Here is a 23,369-nt window from a genome sequence, read left to right on the forward strand (position 1 = left end):
GGATGGTGGGGGAGCCTGCTGAGTTTGTGTGCGCGGGGAGTTTTCGAGAGGGTTACAGGGGGGTTACAGCGGGCTCGGGTGGTGGCAGGAGAGCTGGGGTGGGGAGTTATGACTTAAAGGAGCCTTTCCTCTGAAGTGCCTGCCAGCGTGCACCCCAGCAAACACAATCACAAGTCTCGTTGGTTCTGCTAGCTGAACTAATGAGGGCCTGCGCGTTGAGGGCAGGGGCTTTGATGTTCTGGGTAGCTGGCTCCTTGTGTTTTCTCTCCCGCTCTCCTTCTCTGCCTGTCCCACATCAAAAATGAAAGGGGAGTTGAGAAGCAGATGTTTTCAGGCATGTATTTATACAGAGTACACTTTATTCACCCCCTTCTCCATACCCCATTTGTCCTTTGCTTCTGCATCTCTGCTGTACGTACAGCAAGGATATATCTCCCTATCTTTATATCCAACTAAACACACTAAATCGCCTTACTTTATACATATAATCATCCTGTCAATCAAAGAGGGTAACTTTTATCTCTCCTAACTTCCTCTCTCTGCCTGCCTCTCTTTAATTTCAGCCCAGTCTGGTTGTCATTACTCGGGGGGCAGTCAATGTGTTGCTATGCATGCGTCTATGTCTGCAGCAATGAGGGGGAGAGTGGGAAAGAGAGAGAAAAAGAGCACAGAGGGAGAGAGAGAGCAATCCCAGGCTGTCCACCAACCTCTGTCTCACACATGGGAGAAAACAGTGACAGGAAATTCCCTTTTGCAGCAGCTCCAGGGTGAAATGATAAAGGAATGAAGAAATGCAAACCAGAAATCCATTCCCTTATCATTCCTCACCAGTCGCTGCCTCCCTCACTAAATACCAAATAGACAGAACAGTTGATTCAGCCACTGGCGCTGCCATTCCTCAGGAGTCAAGGGATATTTACCAAAGTCCATACAAACAAGAATTAATTGGCATTAAATCCTAAACGGCAGAAGAGGTTTTCCCAGAATGGAGACACTCTGGATCATCTGAGATATCAAGGAATGCTGCTATCGTAAATTCAGTCAGGTGTTGACGTTAGCGTCTTGCTAAATCTGCAGCGCAACCAAAATGAGAATGCAAATCACTCGGGTCACCAGGCGTGCTGTCTGACAGTTCCTATGTGCGCACCAGCATGCATGTTTTTGATTGTGCATCAGTGCCAGGATTTCTACATGTGTCTTTGTACATAAACGCATGCTTGTGTTTATGTGCCTGTGTTTATGTTTGTGTAGTCTGTCTCCCAGGTAACAGGGACACTGCGTTCCACGTGGTTCAGCGAGTCCCTCCTTTGGCTATGAACTCTGGACAGATGATCCCCTCAGATGCTCGCACAGCAAAGACTGGTATAATCACCCCCACTCTCTGCGCTCTTGATGCTTCTTTCCAGTAATAAAACTCATACTTGAAGGAAACAATATCCTGCAGCCATAAAAAGTCCTTCTCTCAGCATGGAGTGGCCATAAAAAAGGCTCTCACCTCCCAAATCTGTAGTGCGCAGAACTTGCCCCCCATTTACACAGCAACAGACACACACACTCACACTTAAACATACACACACCCTTCAGCATCAGTTCTAAAGCAGGACCATCTCTCACTTTGACATGTACGACATGTGGGAAGAATCTAAGGAGTGCTCAGACTGATGAAATGGACAAAAGCGAGCAGAGAATAACATGAGCTCAGTCATGATTTCATAGGAAAGTGACACACATCACATCACAGTTATATCAAGAGGAAGCATATTTTTGTCATAATACTGGATGAATTCATGAAAAACATCACCACTAGCTCTCATGACATAATTACTATTATTACAATGGTGTAAATAAATTAGACTGATTAGTTATTGAGCGTAAAGATTTGCCTCCGAAACTGACGTTGTATTGACTTTCCAATCTTTAGTTTTACAAGTTATACAAGCTTTGATAAGCTTATGTGCTTTCTGTCCTGCTATGAGAAAGCTTCAGTCCTTAAATAAAACACTGTCCTTTTTCTTGTTTTCTCTATTAGTAAAACCCCTGTCTAGAAAGATTTTGAGACTGAATAAGCATTGCTGCTCTGTCTGAGTCACAGGTGCAAAATATACAGATTCAGGAAAGAGATCTTTAGAAGAGTAAAAGCTAAATCGCAACGAGACCTTGTTGTCAAACAGCAATGTTTCACTCGGCCACCACAAGTCTCTCATTGACTCAAACCAAAAAGACAGCCTCCAATGCAATAATAATATTAATAATAATACATTTACAAATATACATGTACACTTTAAAATACACATCTACTGTACAATGAGATGAGTCAGCATGTAGATATTGAAATAGAAATGCCTCTCTGCTGTTGCTCGTCCATGTTCTGTGGGATAGAAAAGATGGGGTATAGGCCGTTTTCATGGCTGAGAGGGCAGTGTCTAAACAGACCATGGCAAGACAAATGACGTGAGTCACCTCTTCAATCTCTGACTTGGCATTTTGAGAATAACAGCGGCTACAAAGAGAAAATAGATCCCAGATGATGGCCCAAAAAAAAGGAAAGGGGGGAATAAACAGATTCTCTGGGAGAGTTACACAAGGAGCAAAACAAATGCTCGAACAACAGGAGTGGGCGAAGGGACAGGCTCGCCATCTTGAGTCCTGGATGGGTAAAGGCAGCTGGGACTGGGAGAGCTGCAATCTACTTGCACACGTTAACCCACTCAGTGAGATGACACTCCTCACAGAGCACATAGCAACACCAGTGGAACCTGCAATTGCAGCGCTCGCTGCGTGTCTGTTTCAGGATGTTGTGTCCACGGCCGCAGCACAGCGAGCTGCAGCTGTCTGTGCTGTAACTGGTTTTGTTGCAGATGCGTCCTTGTGTACCCGGAGAGTCTACGGACGCATCGCGCTCACAGAAATCAGGAGACTTCTCAAAGAACACCAGCTCTCTGGACATGCTTCGACGGCGACCTCCGTTGAGCCCCCCTGTGCTCCCGCTGGCGCCGTTTCCTGTTCGAGGGTTGAAAACCCCATTGTTTTTGTTCTGGGAGTTGACAAATATGGCTGACAGGAACTTTTCCTTGAGTAAAGAACCCACAACCCGGAACTCTGGAGACACATGCCAGCAGGTCTTAAACTGACAGCTCCCTGATGTGCCATGACATTTGCACTTCCTCTTCATGTTGTCAGTCACTATCTGCACAGACACAGGGAAATGACGGAGGCAAATGATGATTCATGGAGGTGAGGAGCCGGACTTCTCTCTAAAGAACATTAAGAACACAGTGGATAAGCAAATTACTCACCTGCCGTCCCACCCGGTTGTTATGGATCCTCATGCGAGCATGGATGTCTCTTGGAGACCCGCGGGAGTCGAGCCAGTCTCTGGAAAAACGGTCCCCAAAGCGGACGTCATGACTGCAGCCCCCCCACTCCCAGGTCTCCTGCATGGAGCTTAGCTCATCTGGTAAAGGCTTGAGCAGGGCGGAGGGGTGGGTGGAGCGCAGGTTAGCGGGCAGGTCGCCATGGTGACCGTTTAGCTCTGATGGTAATGAGCGTGGCATGCCGAGGCCCACCCCACCCTTCTGCAGGGTCTGCAGCTGCAGCTGTGTGAGTTTCAGCCGGATCTTGTCATCATCCTGGCGACGCTTGGCCTCACAGCCACACCCCCGCAGTTTGCCCATGCTGCAGGCCGAGGCCACAGAGTGAGCCACACCCGCTGCCAACAAGGCCAGGGAGAAGGCACTCTCGCGAAAACCTGGGAGTGAGACACACACACACACACACACACACACACATTGAAAATGATTAACAGGAGTAGCTCAAAAACAGTCCTGCATCTGTGTGCAGAACAATCTCTACTCTCACACCTCCAATTCCACTCCGCCATAAACCCAGGTCACATTTTGACCATCATTATCTTGCCTCAGGCTCTTACCCCTGTTGAGGACAGTGTTGTGGTGGGGAAGCTTGCCAAGGCCCTCCAGTGAAGAACAGTTCCAGCGCTGGTCCCGTAGCTGGTACTGGCATTCGTGGATGGCCACCTGGATGCCCTGCAGAGCAGAGGCTGTCACATCAGGGCTCCGCACACACATCCGCATCTGACGTTTACTGAGGCCTGCCAGCCTTAGGCACACTGAGTTAGGGGTTAGCACTGGATCTCCTGCCACCTTCAGGCTGAGGATATCATTACACAGCACCCTGGAGAGAGAGAGAGATGGGGGGGGGGGGGTTAGTTGGGGGGTTATCAGAGCTGGTCAGGAGTTCATTAGTCAAATCCAGAGAAATATGTGGCAATAGATAGTTAAGAAGATCAGAAAAATGCAAAACCAGGAAAGATTTAAGGTGGATATAGTACAAAATGTATCTCATCTCTAAAGGATTTACTGAATGCACTTAGCAATAAAATGTGTTAATCGATTGCACAAGTATTCACTACAGTGTTTCCACTGATGTTGCTTAAATCCGGGCAAAATATAATTCTAAACAGATCATCCAGCTGAGTAGTCACCAAAGCAGAGAATAAATTACCAAATACATCTTATGGGAGAATAACTACCTTGGGATTTAAATTGAATTCTTTATGGCATTGTTCAGACTTGTCAGAGGTTACAAAATTAGTAAAAACTGATTCCATTGTTTCAATATTACACTAAATCAGCCTGTGAAATCAGAGGCAGATGTTTCACTTTTTATCTACATAGGTTAAATATTCGTTTAAATCATACACTCATACACAGGAACTTCCCTCTACTCTTGCCGAATTCCAAGTAGCCAGAACCCGCATGCACCAACTCTCCTGGCGCTCTCAAGTGCACTCACGTTAATGCAGGTGACATAAGTGCTGCTGCCAAAATCAGGAATTGGTCCCAACGGAGTTTGTTTGATAGCTCCATTTTGTTAAGCGGCTTTCGCGACGTGACATTAAAACACTGGTGATAACGTCCTGTGTTGAACGAGAATATCAAAAAGAAAAAGAGTGGAGTATTATCGATGCACCGCCAAACGACCGAAGAGTGAAGACGGAGAACAGAGGAGCTCGGGGGCGAGAGTGAACGGGAGGGAGGGGGGGAGTGAGAGAGGGGAGGGGAGGAGATGCCTCTACAGGCGGCTGTTTGCAAAATATTGGCCAATATGAAAGTTGGATCACCAGTTGATCATTTTATTAGTTGAGAATGTGATCATTCATCCAAGCGTAAAATGACGTCTCCAAACCTTTACGCACAAGCACCACTTTCTAAGCCGTGCGCAAAACGGTGTCAACTTCTGGTAAGTCATCTAAAATACTGGATCCTATAAACATATTTCATAGGATATAGGAATATTAACGTAACGTATGTAGTCTTGCTTTTTATTGCTGGATCGGTAGATTGTTCTGCACACATTCTTTTGTTTTTGAGAGAAGGAACAAAGAAACGCTCAGTAAAATGAAATATGGAAAGTCAAAGAAGATTTTGTTCATAAAGGGTGAGTTAAATGATGGGTGGGGGGAGGGGAGAGCTGCTGGTTCCACTGTACAACAGGGAGGCAGCAGCAGGCAAGCGGCTCCGCTAACAGACCCTCCAACAATACTGTTTTTAGTCATGTGGTCCCCCTTCCTCCCACCTCCATCCGAGCGGCTGTTCTCCATTGTTGTATTTGAAACAACTTCACTTTGTCACTCCAAAGTCTTTATTTTTGAGCATAAACCTCTATGCGTGAATCACACGTAACAGGTCTGATTTGTGTGATTATTTATCACATCATGGCAAAATCAAAGGCAAATAACGCTTTGGGATTTGTTAAAATTGGTATGTGATGCCTTATAGGAAGTAAGGCTTTAATGGAGTTTAAACACATTGAAGACTACAAAACAGCATCTCAATTATCCATTCAGATTAGCTTTCTATGCTCAGTAATGACTGGGTCTATGAAACCAGATGCCCAGGCCTTCTGTTAGGATTTGGTGAGGGTGATGTGGCAGCTCGGCGTCGACCCAATCAGCTTATTGATCCAAATTAAGCACAACAGACGGCTGCTGCTGCTGAATCAAGAGGTCACAGTCTTTTATCACATACTAAAACTGCTAATTTGCCCAAAAATTCAAAAAGTTTTCTCGACCACACTTTAAAACAATCGTAGACACTGCTGTTGGAACTGAGAAGGTGCATGTGGGTTACTTTCATAAAATTAAGTTAAAACCCCCCTCGAACACGGTTCGCATAGTGACACCAATTCATCTAATCTCCTTCCATTCCCTAAGCTGCAGCAATGAAAAGTGCATTAGCATTCTGCCTTGGCGTGTATATCTAAGTGGCTTAAAAAGTGATTTGAAGTTGATTTGTATATAAAAGGCCCCCTTTATCCGGATTGAAGCTCTAATCTGCTCGGTGTCGCATGACTGCTCCAGGAAACCCGTTTGAGCACCTTCATATAAGGCTGGAGTATAAACGTAGGATGGCTGTCATCAAAGCCGTTTTACAAAAGCCCACTTCCTTTTACTGTCATCTGAGGGAAAGAGAGAGAGAAGGAGAGGAAGGGAGAGAGATTATTCAGGCTACCACCGCTACAGTGAGTAATGTGGAACATGCAAATTAGCAGATAAATGTCACATAATGAAACATTCAGCCATGAACCAATATGGAGAAGTTTGGGGACACTGAAGCCTGCTCCTAGTCTGGGGTTAGATGGAGATGCCGCAAAGTGGCTCAAGCTGTGATTACACTGGGCTACATGTGCGTCGAGGGAGGTCTGCAGGCCAGATGTTTGGAACGGTTCTTATTCTTACTCGTCTCCCTTTTCCTGGTTCATCACACATCAAACTCCTGATTGGAGACCATATTTCATCTCTTCGGAGTTCGAAAAATATTTAAGTAGCCCAGCAGGCAGTGTGAGTTATATGACAACTGAGTCTTTATTATTGCTTGTTACCACATTCAAGTCTCGTTGTGCGTGTGCGTGCGCGTCTTCGGCTATAAAGACTCGTGATAATAGTTTTGTATAATGGGCCAAATCTAAATTAGTACCTAAATATATTCGGAGACCCTCATAAAAGTCACGTTTTAGCACGCTATTAGTCGTTTAATAGGTGCAATAATTTAAAATAAGAGTGCACTTGTAAAGGGATTAGTGTAAAAAGGAAACGAAATGCACAGAAATGTCCTTAGTCACAGCACATTTTGAGAGCGCATTTCGAGAAAGGAGGAGGAGATGCGGTTAGGGAGTAGGCTAATCCAACCACCGGGTAAAAAGGGCAGTTTTAGATGGCTCATATTCCCCTGTATTGCACCGTGACACCAGCTCTGAGCAGCGGCGGAGCACCAAACCGGGCGCACCCACAGCATCTGTACCAACACATCACCGCTTCACGGGGCACTTCTCTCTGCAAGACTGGATGTGGAAGCGAGCGCGCGGCCAGTGGGAAAATACTCTCAGGCGCACGCACTTACAGGAATCGATTCTCTGATGACCGTGAGATTCCGCAAGTAATATGCGCGACTCTGTGGATTGCCCTATTTTTTCTTTCTCTTCCTTTCTCCTTTCTGCCCAGTTGTGTTTCCTTATTCATTGTGCGCCCTATGAAGAGCATTAACTATCCCTCCCTCCAATCCCATTGAAAGGGCTCCGAAAAAAAACAGAGGGAGATGAGAGCAGCAAATCCCTTTTTTATTCCCCTCGTAGCGCTCAATAAGAGAAGAATGTGTTGCCTATCAACAACCGAGGGGATCAAGTCTTCGAGACTGTCCCACGCGTTCAATGCGCCGTGCAGAGCATCACTGAGAGAGACAGAGTGAAGAGGACTGCAGCAGCAGTAGCATCCTGCCTGGACACTTCACATCATTTAGCAACCTGTCTCCACTCAAGAGCCATTGAAGTCAATTAGGGCATCCTGATTCTCTCACCTTCTAAGCCCTCTCACCGGACTGCGGCGTGGTGAGTATAAACACCCTGCACCATGGTCATTTTGGTCATTATTTAGCAGATTTGACTGATTGAATTTATTATCACATGTAATCTCCTGCAAGCCACCGCGATGAAAGAAAACACACAACGCCAGACTTTAACCTATCTTTTCCTGTTTTTAGGCTGATTGTTGTATTTTCAGGTTATTTTCTGAATGCGCTCTAACATATTAGTGCTGGAGTGTCCAAGTGTGAATAATTGTTAAAGATATTTGCAAGTTTGCCTGAGCAAACTCCCTGATGGAACAAGTTGGAAACTGACATTTTCTTCCTCATATTTGACCTGAAGACACGATGAGGAGTCTGGCGCTGCTGTTAGGGGTGAAAGCCGCTTGCATCCTGCTGGTGTCGTCGCTCTCGGGTACAGGAGCCGTCAACAACAGCGGCCGGTGGTGGTGAGTTCACCACACGGGACACCGTAGGCCTATGCATTCATTCATTTATCAGCATCCTACCACTGAAAACTTGCATTCAAGCTGATCTGAGCGGGGAAGACCGCGCGCTGCCGTATGAAGCGTGTTTTATTGGGCCGCCGCATTCCAAACTGCATGCTCGGAATAATGTGTTAGTTTTGGCTCCGTTCGCAACTTCTGTTCAGCCTTTGAAATAAAAAGGGCAACCGCATGACGACATTAAAGCTTGTGGGGTTTTTTTAGCAGTCCTTTCCGAATTGCTCCACGTGAGCTCAACTTAAAACTATTTCAACTTTTTTTCCCCCAAAATTTATTGTCCTTTCAGAGGAATCAGCAGACTATCTATTTAACAATAAACGAATTACATTTTTAATCATCGCCGTATTACCTTTTATTTGCGGTAGATTTAATTTACTCGCTCCCTCTGCTTCCCTGTCATTTGGACAGTGCGGTTTGAACACGAGACAACATTTTTCAGTCCAATGTGGGATAAATTAAATATGGATTTATTTCATAGCTGAAAGGGATCCCATACGAGGTCTCATCCAGGGCGGTGCTGATCCAGTACTGTACATTCCTGCCTATACAGCGACCTACAAGCGAAAATTTCACAACAGAAAACAAAAATGAAATCTGTATAGTGTGCGTCAGCGGGTATATTGTCTCCCTTGTTTAAAAATCTATAAACTGTGGCTTGTGTTTGTTGAGGTAATGATTTAACGAAAGATTTTGTCGTTTTTGCGGTGTCATTAGATGGACAGTATTTGCTTACAAAGTCAGGCGATTTTCAAATATTTAAAATGTCAGCTGAAATCCAAGAAAACAGCGAGCGGGGGGAAAAAACACACCGCGGAGTTTTGGAAGGAAGAAAGCATCCAAAAGACGAGATTATTATTAATGTTCCCAGGCCTCACCGCACAAGCGTCTGGGTCAGCCCTCTAACAGGCCGAGGCTCGCCCGCTTTTCCGGATGATAATGCTTAACAGGAGACACAGCCATCACACTGCACGGGAATGAAAAAAATGTTGACACAGAAATCTCCAAGAAATTGCCAGAATGTGAAGTGGAAAACTGTAGAGCCTGAAAACGCTCGAACTAGAAATGTTCTGGAACCTGACAGCCAAAAAGCTCCACTGAGTGATCCAAAAGTGGTATAAAGCTGCAGCACAGGTGCTATGTTTGGACACAAATTAGGACAGGACGTTTCCTGATGTCACATGGCAGAGGACAACATAAATTGATATATTAATTTGTGAAGTATGGCCTACAGAATCTGAGTTTTTAAAATTTGTGACGGACAGTGTTTCGCATTCACAGCACACAAACCTAATGTGCAAGGGTTTACTGTTTGGTGGCGTGGGACATATTGACAGGACAGATATATTTGGTCACTCTTATGTCCAAGCTTTCGGTTTGTCACATGGGACAGAGAATATTTGTTTAAAGGACAAATGTGAAGGGGGATTTCCTGTGAGTGTCCAAGTCCTGTCCACTTTTCAGTCAAACCGTGTGACACCATCTTCATCTTCATGCTAAATATTTAGCAGTATAGTATGATAACATACTCTAAAAATGTTCTGATCCAAGTGATAATTTCATGAAATGTTTAATAGAGAAAGATACAGTATACAAAGAGAATTGGACTGGATTATCCAATGCACTGTATCGCAGCATTTATGGGTAATTTCCAATCCCCGTCCCCCAGAAGAGCCTTTACAATAATATTAATAAAGAGGTGCAGCTATAGTTTCATGTTATTTGCCAAGCCAGAGACCTGCATTTTGACTCAGAGACTTACTGTCTGCCCATGGTCTTGGAACAACTTGTGTCACTGTTCTACATCATGAAAACTGTAATTTTAAAAGCACAAACACCCATGAGATGCCAGGACACATCAGTTTAAGAGTTTAGAGGGTCATAGAAGGAGGTACATGCATAAACTGCCAGCTCCTTGTCTCTGAATTTCCTTGTCCTTGTGTTGTGCCAGGGGTATTGTCAATGTGGCCTCCTCATCCAACCTCCTCACCAATTCCAAGAACGTGCAGTTGGTCCTGGATCCAAGCCTGGCACTACTGAGTCGTCGCCAGCGCCGGCTGATTCGGCAGAATCCTGGCATCTTGCATGCCATCGCCGCTGGGCTGCACACTGCCATAAAAGAGTGCAAGTGGCAGTTCCGCAACCGCCGTTGGAACTGCCCGACCACCCACAGTCCAGCAATTTTTGGCAAAATTGTCAATCGTGGTGAGCCTCTCTTGTCTTTCTAACCAGGCAATATTTGGACATTTTTGGGCAGGATGCAATGGAATCTCTTGTACACATTTAAAAGGCTTTGTCTGCAAATATTTTTTCAATCTGGGGCAAATAATTGGCAAAGCCAAGTCTAAAAGGCTGGATCAGGTTCTGATGGGAAATTTTGGTGTTGCTTCTTCAGGTTGCCGAGAGACGGCATTTGTATTTGCCATTACCAGCGCAGGGGTGACCCATGCGGTGGCTCGCTCCTGCTCAGAAGGGGCCATTGAGTCGTGCACATGCGATTACCGCCGCAGAGGTCCTGGAGGGCCAGACTGGCACTGGGGGGGCTGCAGTGACAATGTGGACTTTGGCCGGATGTTCAGCCGTGAGTTTGTGGACTCAAGCGAGAGGGGCAGAGATCTGCGCTACCTCACCAACCTACACAACAACGAGGCTGGCAGAATGGTAAGGATTTGATACTCAAATGTTCAATAATTCTCTGTTTTTGTCAGATTTCCCACATGCCTCAACTGCATTTGTGATCTCTACTTTGTAATTTAATCAGTAGCCTCTGGTCTTCCTCTCTGCAGACTGTGTCATCAGAGATGCGTCAGGAATGTAAGTGCCATGGCATGTCAGGCTCCTGCACTGTGCGTACCTGTTGGATGCGCCTGCCCAGCTTCCGCACTGTGGGGGACTTCCTTAAGGACCGCTTTGATGGCGCATCCAGAGTTGTTTATGCCAACAAGGGAAGCAACCGTGCCTCTCACCGAGCCGACCCCCGGCATCTGGAGCCTGAAAACCCGACCCACAAACCCCCCTCTGCCATGGACCTGGTCTATTTTGAGAAATCACCAAACTTCTGCTCATACAATGGCAAAACTGGCACTTTGGGAACTTCTGGGAGGACATGCAACAGCTCTTCTCCAGGCCTGGACGGATGTGAGCTGCTCTGCTGTGGACGTGGGTTTAAGACCCGGACTGAGAGTGTGACTGAACGCTGCCACTGCACCTTCCACTGGTGCTGTCACGTCAGCTGCTTGAACTGCACCAGTACACGAACGTTACACCAGTGTCTATGATCGCAGGCCGACAACAAGTGAATATTTAGGCATTTATGAAAGGCAAAGAAGAACTTCTTATCACAACAGGTAGCTGGCTGAGAAAGCCACTAGCACACAGGTGGTTTGAGATGTTAGGCAGAAGCTAGAAAAGCTTCGAGGCGGGTAAACTGATACAGGGAACTCTCTGGCACAAAAATTCAATCAGTGTTTTTGAAAGAGGGAGATGGAGAAAAGCACAAATATATATGAACAGGGTATGGGAGGGAGTACATGTGCTTGCTCCTTGCCTTTGATGCTTTACAGTACTACGAGGGTATTAAAACACTACAACCATCCATGTAGAATGGAACTCATCCACATCCCTCAAGCGTTTACACTGTGGATAAATAGAATTAGAAGTAAAGAGACAAAATGATGTGGTGGAGAATCGATCGCTCTAACCAGGTATTACCAGATGCCTCTTCGCTCCCACTGAGGCAGAAACTGGACACAATGCTTCACACATGTTTCTGTGGCCAGAGAGCCACAAACGTGCTCTCATAAACTGGTGAAGACCTCTAACAAGAGGAAAGTTATTTAAAAAAAATCTGTGTTTTGTTTTCTTTGCTGAAGTTTGGCTTCTCTCACATGAAACTGTGTGAAGTTTATCTCTGGGGATGGGCTGTCTGCTCCCAACTTGTGTACTTAAGACCCTGGATGCAGCCCAACCACTTATAATTTCCTCACCACATTTGCCCCTTTATTTAGATTTCTCTGGAGTTGAATACACCTCAACCCTGATTTGCCACTCTGACTTACCACAGGATGGTCCTGATGTTACATGACTAGGACCAGTGTTTGCCAACCAAAATAGAAGCTGACTGAACAAATCTTACTGAGGCGATGTAATTTGAATGTATTATCAATACACTGAATATCATGGCATGACTAGATGTAGTTTGGCAATGGGTCAGTATAAAAAACAATAAATGACGATAAGAGAAAAATTTGAAATGTGACCTGCAGAATCTCACCATACTCTCTAAATGAAACCAATGCCATGCTGAGATAAACATTAATGTTTCAAATAGACTAAATTTTCCATTAATACATGGGTGTAGCAGGTTTAAAGTAGGCAAATGGTGTATTACTTCAGGCTCGGCTGTGAAAAGGTCTCAGATAAGTGTTTTATTTTGAAGAATACGGCCTCTGCTGAAGAAATCATACTGTATATTGGCTAAGAGAACCAAAATGCTGTAAATATTAAAATATATGGATATATTTATAATGACGTAAGTTTGTAAGTTTGCTGAATGATTTATGCACCTGTCAGTGGCTGGAGAATATACTATCCTTAGTGTCAAGTCAGGAGATGTTTTGATCTTATGCCTTTCTCTCTTTGGTGTAATGTAGCTGACACAAAGCCAACTCTTAGTGGAAACAGAACATTACCACTTCTTTGCTTGTTTCCTGTAAAAAACAAAAACAAAAAACAAACACACAAAAAAAAAAAACTTGTGTCCATGCACTGAATATATACCTTTTTTTAATTAGTGTAAATACAAAATATTTATTTCTGAGGATTTTTATACTGTTCTAGAGAGATGTCAGAGAAGACATTTTTTAGATTGTGATCAAAAGGTTTAGCCTGCAGTTGGTTTTGTATTGTATGATAGAACAATAAAGTCTATATTTTCAATTAAGTTGCCCTCCTGAATGTGTCAAAAGATGCTATTATGCCTGTTGTAGTTTCTGTGTTTGAGATAGTTTTGACAACCAACCAAGTGAACATATAAGCCTGTCCCTGGGTGTCCTTTGCTTAATCCTATTACCACCACCAAAGCAGCCTCTTTCTCCAGCTCACAAAACATCCCTGCATCTGTGCTCCCAACCACAGAGACGGCCCCTGCTTACCGAGCCACATACCTTATTTTATACAGTATAGGATTTTACTGCTGCATCGAATGTTTTGCTTCATTTGCTTAATGTTGGAAAGAAATAAAGAAATAGTATGAAAAATAATGAAAACCTAGAGTCTCCCCCAACCCCTGGCAACCCGACTAACCACGGGAGTTTGGAAAGCTTTCCACTTTCTCCCACCACAGCACAGGAGCAGCCAGGGTCATCCACATAGAGCACAGTGGAGGCAAAGTAAGGCCACCAACATACACCCAAACATCCAGAGGTCCCAACAACAGAACAACAAAGCTGTAATTATAAGAGCAGGCAGGGCAACATAGGACCACGGGCAGGGATGAAAATTTTCTGAACTACAGTCTTGATGTTAGAGGGTAAGAGGGGGGATAACAAGGAGCTGCTTTGCCTGTTGCACGAACGGAGAGCAAGAAGTTAAGTAATGAACCAATAAATTGAACAGAGATTGGCTCTCGAAAGAAGTAAAAAGTTTAAATCTGTAGACGTAGGGGGTTAGGAGGATACAAAGAACAAATCAGAGCAAACTGAATTGAAACACTGCAAATTATGGGGTCACATGAGGGTGAGTGGCCTATAAAAACAGAAAGATGAGAACTTAAAATTTATATTGATGCCAGAGTGACACATCTGATTGCTCCAAAACACTAATCTGTCTCGTGTTACTGGATAACAGGGGTGAATGTATGACTCGGCTTACAGTATGTGACAAATAGAGAACGAGTCAAGAGGAAACGAAAGCTCACGAATGTGAAAATGATACAAACCTGGCTTGAGAGAGATCAGATAGGCAATCCTGGATACACAGAAAGAAACAATAGAAAGAGAGAATGGCAGACCTGATTCAAGAAAAGAAGAGGGAAGGCAGAGTTCAAATCCCAGCCGTGAGAGTGAGAGAGTTGGTAGAGAGAGTGAGTGGAGGGGGTGCTGCCTGTGGGAGTGCTGAGGAGTCAGTGATAATTAGCTCAATTAGTGACAAAGGCAGTGTAATAAATACCGACTTAGTGTCTGGGTCCCTGCTGGCCTCTCCCTGCGCAGCCTGCGATGTGGCCCTGGCCTGACGGACAATTCATTAAACTGACAAAATACCCCACCGTCCAGGCGTGACGCAGCGAGTTAGCCCCCTACAGGCCCGGCTCATTGTTCTAATTGTCTGGGCTGGAGTCACTTTGTGGCCGCCTCCTCCTTCACCCACCCCGCCTTCACACTCTGCCTTCAGAAAACCCATGGAGTTAATGCCCCTACCTTACTCTGTAAGTAGGTGATCGGCAGGTTGGAGAAAAAAAAGCAGTAAGAGTTCCTTGGGGTGGGGCGGCTGGTGGGGGAGGCAGTGGGATTAGCGAATGGAGGTTGCCTGGGAGTGCTGGGAGCTGCACCGATCGGAATGTAGGAGAGATGAGTCCAGAAGCTCGGATGCAGGACAAAGCGAGAGTTAATAAGGAAAGATTGAAGGGGCTGGCGACAATGGGCCGCCACCCGAGTCGAGATGAAATTGCTTCCGAGGATTATTGGGAGAGGGTGTGAGCGTTGTAGGCTTTTTGTGTGAGTGTGTGTTTGGTTGGGCATTTGTGTGCGCAGGGGCAGGGGGAGCGCTGGATTGATGGCTGCCCCTCTGGTTGGGGAGCAGGGGACCAGAGGAGGCTAACCGGCTGTTCCCACAGTCTGTTCTGCTGCAGCCACCTTTGACACACGGGGCTGCCAGGCGGCGAGCAGGCAGCCATGGTGAGAAGGGTACAAACAAAAACAACAGCTCCGCGACACAAAAGTCAGTGTCTCTGGAAGGCCGGCGGAGACACGGCGCAGGCTGGAGGTGAGGACGCCAGGAGCAGAAAAAGGAAGGAGAGCAGGAAAGTGTGACACGAAGGTTAAAAAAAAAAAAGGACAGTACACAAAATTGTACAGTTGGTTTGGATCCTGTTAGCTACTGTATAGCCAAAATCTTAAGATAATAACACAGTGGCATCCAGTTTGTTCCTCATGATCAGCATACGTGCTGTATCACATTGTGAGTACAACATTTTCACTGTATGCAGCAATATTTATTATGTCACTTTCTAAGCTCCTGTCAAAAAAATACTTCTGGTGTCTTCATAGGATGCTTGAGGTCATGAGCAACATAGCCTGGATAAAAGGTCAAAGTTCATAGAACCATTTTGCCAAGTAAGTAACCTGACAACAAGAAATACGAGCACACTGCCCGCATTTGACCTGAAAGTGACAGTGTCACTTAAAAAAAAAAAAAGGTGTTCATCATTTAAGCTTGACAAAGGAAACAGTTTTCACTTGCCCAAACTGTGCTCCCGGCAATGACGCGGCGATCAGGTCAATCGCCACGGAATACGCAGAGAAGATGAGACGGCATAATGAAGGCACAGCAGCTTCATATTAAAATTCCTGCTAAATTGTGGAAAAATGTTTGCCCGCTGGGTGGAGTTGGCTTTAATTTGAAGGGCGTAAGATAAAGAATTTAGAATTGGGTTTGGGTCACCGCACTGAATGATAGGCTGCTTGCAGTGGTTGTGATGGACAACGTGGCATGGCTTGGATCTGGCGCGCACAATACTGATTTGATTTCCGCGTCTGCCCCAACAGTTCATTGTAATCCTAGCATTCGACTGTGGGCCGCGTTCCAGTTACTTAGGGGCATTGTTATGACAGGAACACCCTTTCGACTGCCCGTGTAATAATCAGAAGCATTTGGTTGGTGCCATTAAGTGACCACCGGGCTATTATATCATGAGATGTACATTTACAATCTCATCACACACATACTGCATCGAGAATTATAATCAAATAAGCCTCACCTTAAGTTACAGAAAACTATCCAGTGGATTAACAGTGGTCAATACAGTGGGTTCAATTTACCCCAAAAAAATAAAAAATAAAATCTTTTCAGATTTCTAGAAAACAATGAAGAGTGTGACTGTGCAAATGTGTGTGAGTTCTGTGCAGACTCAAGCCAGTGTGTGTGTGTGTGTGTGTGTGGGTGTGTGTGGATGGCAGCTGGGAGGCAGACACGGTCCAGGAGAATCGTCCCCTAGCAACTGACCTTTTGGGCAGATGGCAGTTCCAGAGTAACAGCCACCCAGCATCACAATGGCCATGGCCTCCTAACATCTCCATCACTTCATCATCTACCGACCTGCCACAACCTGTCACACAGGAGAGAGGGAAGGTTCCGTCCGTCCCGGCCAGTGCACGCACGCTCATCCCAAAACGCTCCACACACACACACATCAGTGCGGGTCTGTGCTCGACTGTTCCCATGTTCCTGGGGTGTGCAGCAGGGCAGTCGGAAGGGCTGAGAGGAGGATAGATTTAGGAGAGACACAGCGGACGCTCACTGCTGTCCGCAAACCTCCAGACACTCTCAAACCGCTGTTTTCCGTTGTTGGGTTTTCTGCACGTAGTGAATCAGGGTGGGAATGTGGACAGACCACTCGACCATGGTGAGCAATCAGTATGATGTCTGTGGTCAGGCTCTGTGCCCCTGTGGAGCGAGATGGAGAGTGAGCCCAGCAGTTAAGGTGGGAGGGATATAACTTTGCGGTTTTCCTGCGTGCATGCGTGCGTTTGTGATATCCCAGCACTCTTCACACGTGTTAAAGCACATCGTGAATTGTAGCCGCCTGCACGGAAACACACATTTGTGAGTGAATCCGCATGCCGCGATAATATTTGTTGGGGTTATCAACACCCCCTCACCCCTCGGCACATTCACAGCGAGACCTCCTGGCTGTCTTGGCTTCAAGGCCCGTTTCTCTCTTGGCCCATTTTTTGTTGATATTAAAAAACACCCCATCATCGGTGAAACATCACCGCTAGCTAGCGGGTGGGAATCCTCGCCACTTGACTCCAATTCAAAGGGCTACAATGTGATTAGAAAATGATTATCGATGCATATTGGTTAAAATTTTTGATTTCTATTCATGATTTATTTTTTCTCTCACTGTGTGCCAACTTGTGACTTTTAAAACATTTGTAATCCATCCATAATTAAAATACAGATGAATTTACTTGTATTAGCTTTGCTTTCACCATCAAATTGGTTGAGCTGTGAGGAAAGTACAGCCCCGTCTTACAAAATTATTACAGGTACTCATGATGTTGAGCATTGGGTTTTTGAATTTCCAATTACTGACTTTTCTGAGAATCTACAGATCTGCATGTACGAATGGACCGGCCCACCCCTACTAAACACCTAAAAGTAGTCTTCAGTCCACTGCGAACACTGAATCATCTGCTTTAAGCAGCATTTGACAAACAACTTGGAATGCACAGGCAGTAGTTTGCTAAGAACAATTATCCAACAAGAAAAGGTTAGACTCCCGAGTCACACATCTGTGAATGGTTAACCTGGTGCGAGCTGACAAGAGACAACAAACAGATAAAGTGACATGTCAAAATTGGTTCCACTGGGATTAAGTGTTTTAGGTGGAAAACTGTGCGTCAGAGCGCGACTTTAAACCACTGTATATTCTGAGGGAGATCGTGTGCTAGCAAACACTGTTAGTCCTCCTGTAAACAGAGCTGTAATGACAGGGAAAGACTTTGGGCAAGGACAACCAACAGTAGAATATATTTACAGACATCTGACAATGTATGGGTACAGCACGGCAATGTTTCAGCTCTGAGATCCACATGAAATATGAGCACAAACTGTGGTGGAATCTATGTGACACAACATGAGCCTGTGCATCATTTCACCTGTCAGCAAGGATGAAGCCAGCTTTCAGTCACATCAAACAGACTAGTCAGTGATAGATTGTAGCAATATGTGTCTGGCTATATTGAATGTTAACACTTCTCTTCCTCCAAATGTGGATTTGAATGTATGATGTTTTGTATAGTACTATGTACTGTGTTACTTGCCTGGATGTGAGATCATTTGTGCTACACAGTGAAATATGACTAACCACAGCAAGTCAAAATTACTGTATCTGCTGCACTTCAGTTGGCCCACCTTGACATAATCTGGACCACAACATGCCATCTTTGAGTCAATAAACAGCACTGAGAAATGTCTGAAGGCATGGGGCCATTATCTCTAATCTAGTAATACTGTTGGAGACAAAGGGAGAAATGTGCAGTTTTTGGTTTTAATTACAAGCTGTGTTTTACAGCGACAGTGGGCGAGGGCTCAGCACTGACACAGCAGTGGAGGAATGTTTATTTGCTGCAGTTTAGGAGCTGAGTGGCTTGCAGGAACTGTGACACATTCCTGTGTCACTGGCTCTCCTGCTCGCAGACACACTCGCATTCACACACTGGCGCCCCATGTGTTGGTTCACAGCTGCACAGACGCACACAACTATTCCCTCCTAACACATCCTGCACACATCCACAAAATGTGGCACCACTGGAATCTGTAAGCATGCCCAAACCGTATGCTCATTCATGGCGACTTAGTGTGACACGACTTACTAGGCCTAATACTTCCCCTGTGTGTCACTATGTGTGTGTGTGTGTGTGTGTGTGTGTGTGGCAGCTGTACAACAGTGACTTGAAGATGAATTATTCACGCCTTACTTCAGCATTATGGTGATCCCTGCCCACAGAGTGTGCAAACGTGCATGTCTGTGTGCTAATATGTGTGAGTCCTCACTCGCATGTCTGTGTGGCTGGCCGCACACACCTCTCCATCTTTCCTTCTGCAGTCCTATCCATTATCCCTAGCATCTGGCAGCCAAAGCCTGTAAAGAAGACATTTCTCTTGGCAACTGTTTTTTAAAGGCAGTGACACAGGGGACAGCCAACCACAGGAGCCACACATCTTCCAATCTACATGCATACTGAGAACTGCTTGCATAACAGAACCGCCCCAATCTCCCTCTCTCTCAAAACACACACAAGTTCTTTCTCCATGTCCCACTCACACTCACTCACACACACACACACACACACACACACACACACACACACACGCACACACACACATGCACACATGCACACAAATACTGCTCCCACCCGCCCTTGTCTCTCTGCAATATACTCACCCAAGCTTTGAGGGCTAATCGCTTCCAGAACCAGAGCTGTCCTACAAACTGTGCCAGCAGCCTTTCAGTACATTTTGCACCCTAAAAAGTTCCTTCTGGCCCCAAAATGAATATTGTGTGAGTGTAATACATGAGCTGGGTGAGCTACGCTGCAGAAGCTTTAAGTGCTGCGATTTTATGTACAAATGTGTTTAATTTAGAAACATTAAATGCTGCTTGTTGTTGACCTGGGCAATGTCCAAAGTGCAAAGTTAAATAATGAAAATTGCTCTGTAAATGTCATCATATGGGATGCTACAGCCATCAACACATGCTGAAAGGGCACTAAGCCCTCAAGACTGCCTTGCAGAGGAGACAGTTGAAAGATTAATTGCACCTGAACGTGTCCTGGGCTGACACTCAGCTGCTGAAAAATAAACACATTCTTTGTATAATTGAAATGGCATGATAAGTGCATTAATTAATATCACATGGATATTGTAGCCCTTTCACGGTACAGAAGCAGTGAGCAGCTTCTCTGAACAGCAAGCATGTTGTTTTGCTTGGCTGCCAGTCATGAAGTTTTCTGGCATCTGGATCATCTAAAAGACAAATGGGTGTGTTAGCTTGATAGAATAATTACCCTGATTGTAACAGGCTACCAGCTTCACATTTGTCTGGCAGCCAGAGTTTGTTTTGAAAATCCTCTGGGATATAAACAAGTCGGTTTGATTACAGCTTGATTCACTTTTTGGAAGATATAGGAACGAGGTGGCTTTTGAGGAACTATGGGCTGGGGGGCAGATGTGCAGCACTGTAAGTCAGGTGCCTTGTGTTGTGCACTGATTGGTTCATACATTAGTGTAGCTACAGGTGTATGCAAGTGCTCACCTGTGTTTGCACTGCAGGGCTCTGGAGATTTCTGTACGGGGGTTCCCGCCTTGTTTATAGCAGATTTCTGTCCCCTGCAACCATTCCTTGTTCGTCTTCATCTTCAAGGTTGTACATGGCCCCTGAGACCCTGGAGGCAGAATGGTAAGGACATGAGATATGTGTACCCCTGGGAAAAGTCATCCTGTGCTTTTGATCTATTCCAACATTGTATGAGTTAGTTTGCCTCTGCCAGTCAAGCTGGGATTTTAACCCCAAACATTCTTTACTTTCTTGAGGCAATAATGCTAACTAATGAGCAAATTTCCCAGATTACAGTAGTCTCCGAATGAACCTTCATGTGCAGCGTGACGAAACTTGCAGTAATAACCTGCCCCAAGTATAAGCTACATGCACAAGCGGCCTTGTGTGGCGGTCACTGTGTGTTTTTACTGCTGTATACTCATGGCTCACCTCTGATGTAACACAGAGCTGCCTTAAGACAGACCTGAGGGCACAAACACAGGTCACACTGTTGAATGGAGTCTAGGAGCAATGCGGACTTAAAAATTGTGAACGGCTGCCATCTAGTGCAATACAGTTCGAATTACAACCTTAATTTAACCCAAAGCCTGGATTTGAGCACCGCAATAGAAACACACCTGTTGGCTACACAGCTAACAGTTAGTCGTTTAGACAGGAATAAAAGCTTTTCAGTGAGCTAGCTGCCTGAGACTGTGCCAACTTAACATTTGCATGAAGTAAAATCCTGATATTCATGGCGAGAACAGAGTTAACTTTAGTCTAAAGAAAAACACTAAATTCATTCAAAGACTTATTTGGCAATACAAAAATAACCGCAGTTTAATGAGCAGCTGTTGTTTACCTGAAGCTTCGAGTCAATCCGTGCGTGTAGCTAAATGTTATGCTAACGTTAGCAGGTAACTTACGCAGTTTGACGCAGTCTTAAATAAGAGGAGGAATCAGATCCTGGGTCAATCGCACCTGAACTTTAGGAGGTGACTAACACAAACTATATGTGGCAGGCTCATCGTTATTTAGCTTAGTCACCCAGAGAGTAAACCAGATTGAAAAAAATATATATAAATAAATAAATAACAAATCTTATTATCCTCCAGTTGTTCAAAAAACCGATTGATAGAATCCCTCCCTCCATTGGAGGCTGCAATGCACCATTTCCTTGTTTGCCAACTACTCGGAAAACAGAAGAAGAAATCGAAGATAGAGAGAGGCAGGAGAAGAAGAAGAAGAAGGAGTGGGCGACTGAAATGGAACAAGTAAGGACCGCTGACACAATTTAAACCTGAAATCGGCTGTTTTTTTTTTATTGTCGACAACGTGCAGCTCTTAGTGCGCAAGTTGTCAGCTAACGTTTGTTCACGTAACGTCTGATCACGTGTTCACGTCCCTGAATCCCAAAGCGATGACAGATCACCTGAGGGCACAATGAAACCCTGCCTGTGCTGCAGGCGTTGAATGGAAATAAGAAGATTCACTCAAGAACTGCTCTGAAGTTTAAATTTGTGATACTTTTACTTTACTTGAGTATTATTCATGCTACTGTCTTCTTCTACTCAACTACATTCCATAGGCTAATATACAGTATATGAATATATATTTAACTCCGCTAATTACAGTCATTGTTTAATAGCTTTAGTTACTTTACCAATGAAGATTTTTGCATGCTAAACATATGAAGAACTTATAAAATATGATGTTATAAACTACCCAACAATATATACAAGAATGGCTGAAATGATTAATTGATTGACAGAAGCTTAATTGGCAACAATTCAAATAAGTGTTGAAAAAAATGTTTCAAACAAAAATATTTCATGGTTCCTGCTTCACATTCACATCACGTTTAATTATTCTAATTTATTTTCAATCATTTTTTAGATTTGTATAAAGCATCATGAAGGTGTCACTTAGGGCTCTGAGTTGAATTTTTACAAACAATCAATCAATCAATTAAGAAAACAATGAAAATAATTATTAGTTGCCGTCCTATACAAAAGTGTTGAAAAATACCACACGAACCTACGACAATGGTAAAATCCTGCTTTACTTTAATGCGTCAGTAATAATAATCTAATGATATATTGTACTATATAGCAGTACTGTATGTACAGTTTCCTGATGATACTTACATACTTTCACTTAAGTAATATTTTCAGCACAGGACTTGAACATGTAGCTGTTTTTAAGGTGTGGTATTACTACTTTTACTTAAGTAAAGGATCTGAATAGTTCTTCCACCACTGCTCTCCTGTGACCTGAAAAAGGACACCTGAGGTCACACAGTCACAGTGGATCAGAGTGGATGACACAGAAACATGCTGCAGAGCGAGGCTGGCTGGATCAGAATGACGATACCAAACTAAACTTCTAGATAGAAGATAAAAGGGCCATACTGATCGTTTAGCCCATTGATTACAAATCCCATACAGTTTTGACACTATTACCAATAATCATAGGTTTCTAATTTTTTTAATGTGTACCTCAGAAGCAGATGAGCTATTAATTTAGGGCTACAATAAACATCATTCCCATTATTGATTAATCCTTCTAGAATTTGTTTGATTAAGCAAATGATGATTGGTTGGTCTAGATAATAATGGGAAAAAATGCCCCAAAAGCCCAAAAGCCACAACCAGCAGTGCCTAACCCAAATAAAAGCAATTTACAGTGACATAAAACTGAGAAAAGCGGCACAACCCAACATTTGGCAAGCTCAAACAATGAAAGTGAGACATAAACAACTAACTGATGTTCAAAATTACTGATGATTCAGTCGGCTCTACTTTAGTTCACTTGATAGGTAATCTATCACAGGTAATGTCAGAAATGTTCCAGTATTCAGTATTCAGATCCTTTACTGAAGTAAAAGTACTGAGATCACACTATGTAAATACTCCACTACAAATAAAAGTCCTGCATTCAAAACCTAAA

General features: G+C 44.4%; 2 protein-coding genes across 3 annotated transcripts; one reads left to right on the forward strand and one right to left on the reverse strand.

Moving 5' to 3' along the window:
- Positions 1–345: 345 nt before the first annotated feature.
- On the reverse strand, positions 346–21,688 carry wnt10b (wingless-type MMTV integration site family, member 10b). Of its 2 annotated transcripts, XM_076741222.1 has the most exons (5): positions 21,283–21,688; positions 20,418–20,547; positions 3,929–4,191; positions 3,297–3,748; positions 1,696–3,187 (listed from the first exon to the last, which is right to left on the reverse strand). In XM_076741222.1, exons 2-5 carry the CDS (start codon positions 20,516–20,518, stop codon positions 2,687–2,689), a joined length of 1,317 nt encoding a protein of 438 aa, XP_076597337.1. In that variant the 5' UTR covers positions 20,519–20,547; positions 21,283–21,688; the 3' UTR covers positions 1,696–2,686. The 2 variants fall into 2 exon arrangements, with proteins under 2 accessions (XP_076597338.1, XP_076597337.1); XM_076741223.1 differs by lacking the exons at positions 20,418–20,547; positions 21,283–21,688 and adding an exon at positions 4,813–4,995 and having other exon boundaries at positions 346–3,187.
- Positions 7,934–13,316, forward strand: wnt1 (wingless-type MMTV integration site family, member 1). The gene is made up of 4 exons (XM_076742170.1): positions 7,934–8,326; positions 10,332–10,585; positions 10,776–11,041; positions 11,167–13,316. The coding sequence occupies exons 1-4, from the start codon at positions 8,226–8,228 to the stop codon at positions 11,656–11,658; spliced, it is 1,113 nt and encodes a 370-aa protein (XP_076598285.1). The 5' UTR covers positions 7,934–8,225; the 3' UTR covers positions 11,659–13,316.
- Positions 21,689–23,369: the final 1,681 nt, after the last annotated feature.

This window comes from Chaetodon auriga, chromosome 10 (genome assembly GCF_051107435.1).
Source record: "Chaetodon auriga isolate fChaAug3 chromosome 10, fChaAug3.hap1, whole genome shotgun sequence".
In the NCBI taxonomy this organism is placed as follows: domain Eukaryota; kingdom Metazoa; phylum Chordata; class Actinopteri; order Chaetodontiformes; family Chaetodontidae; genus Chaetodon; species Chaetodon auriga.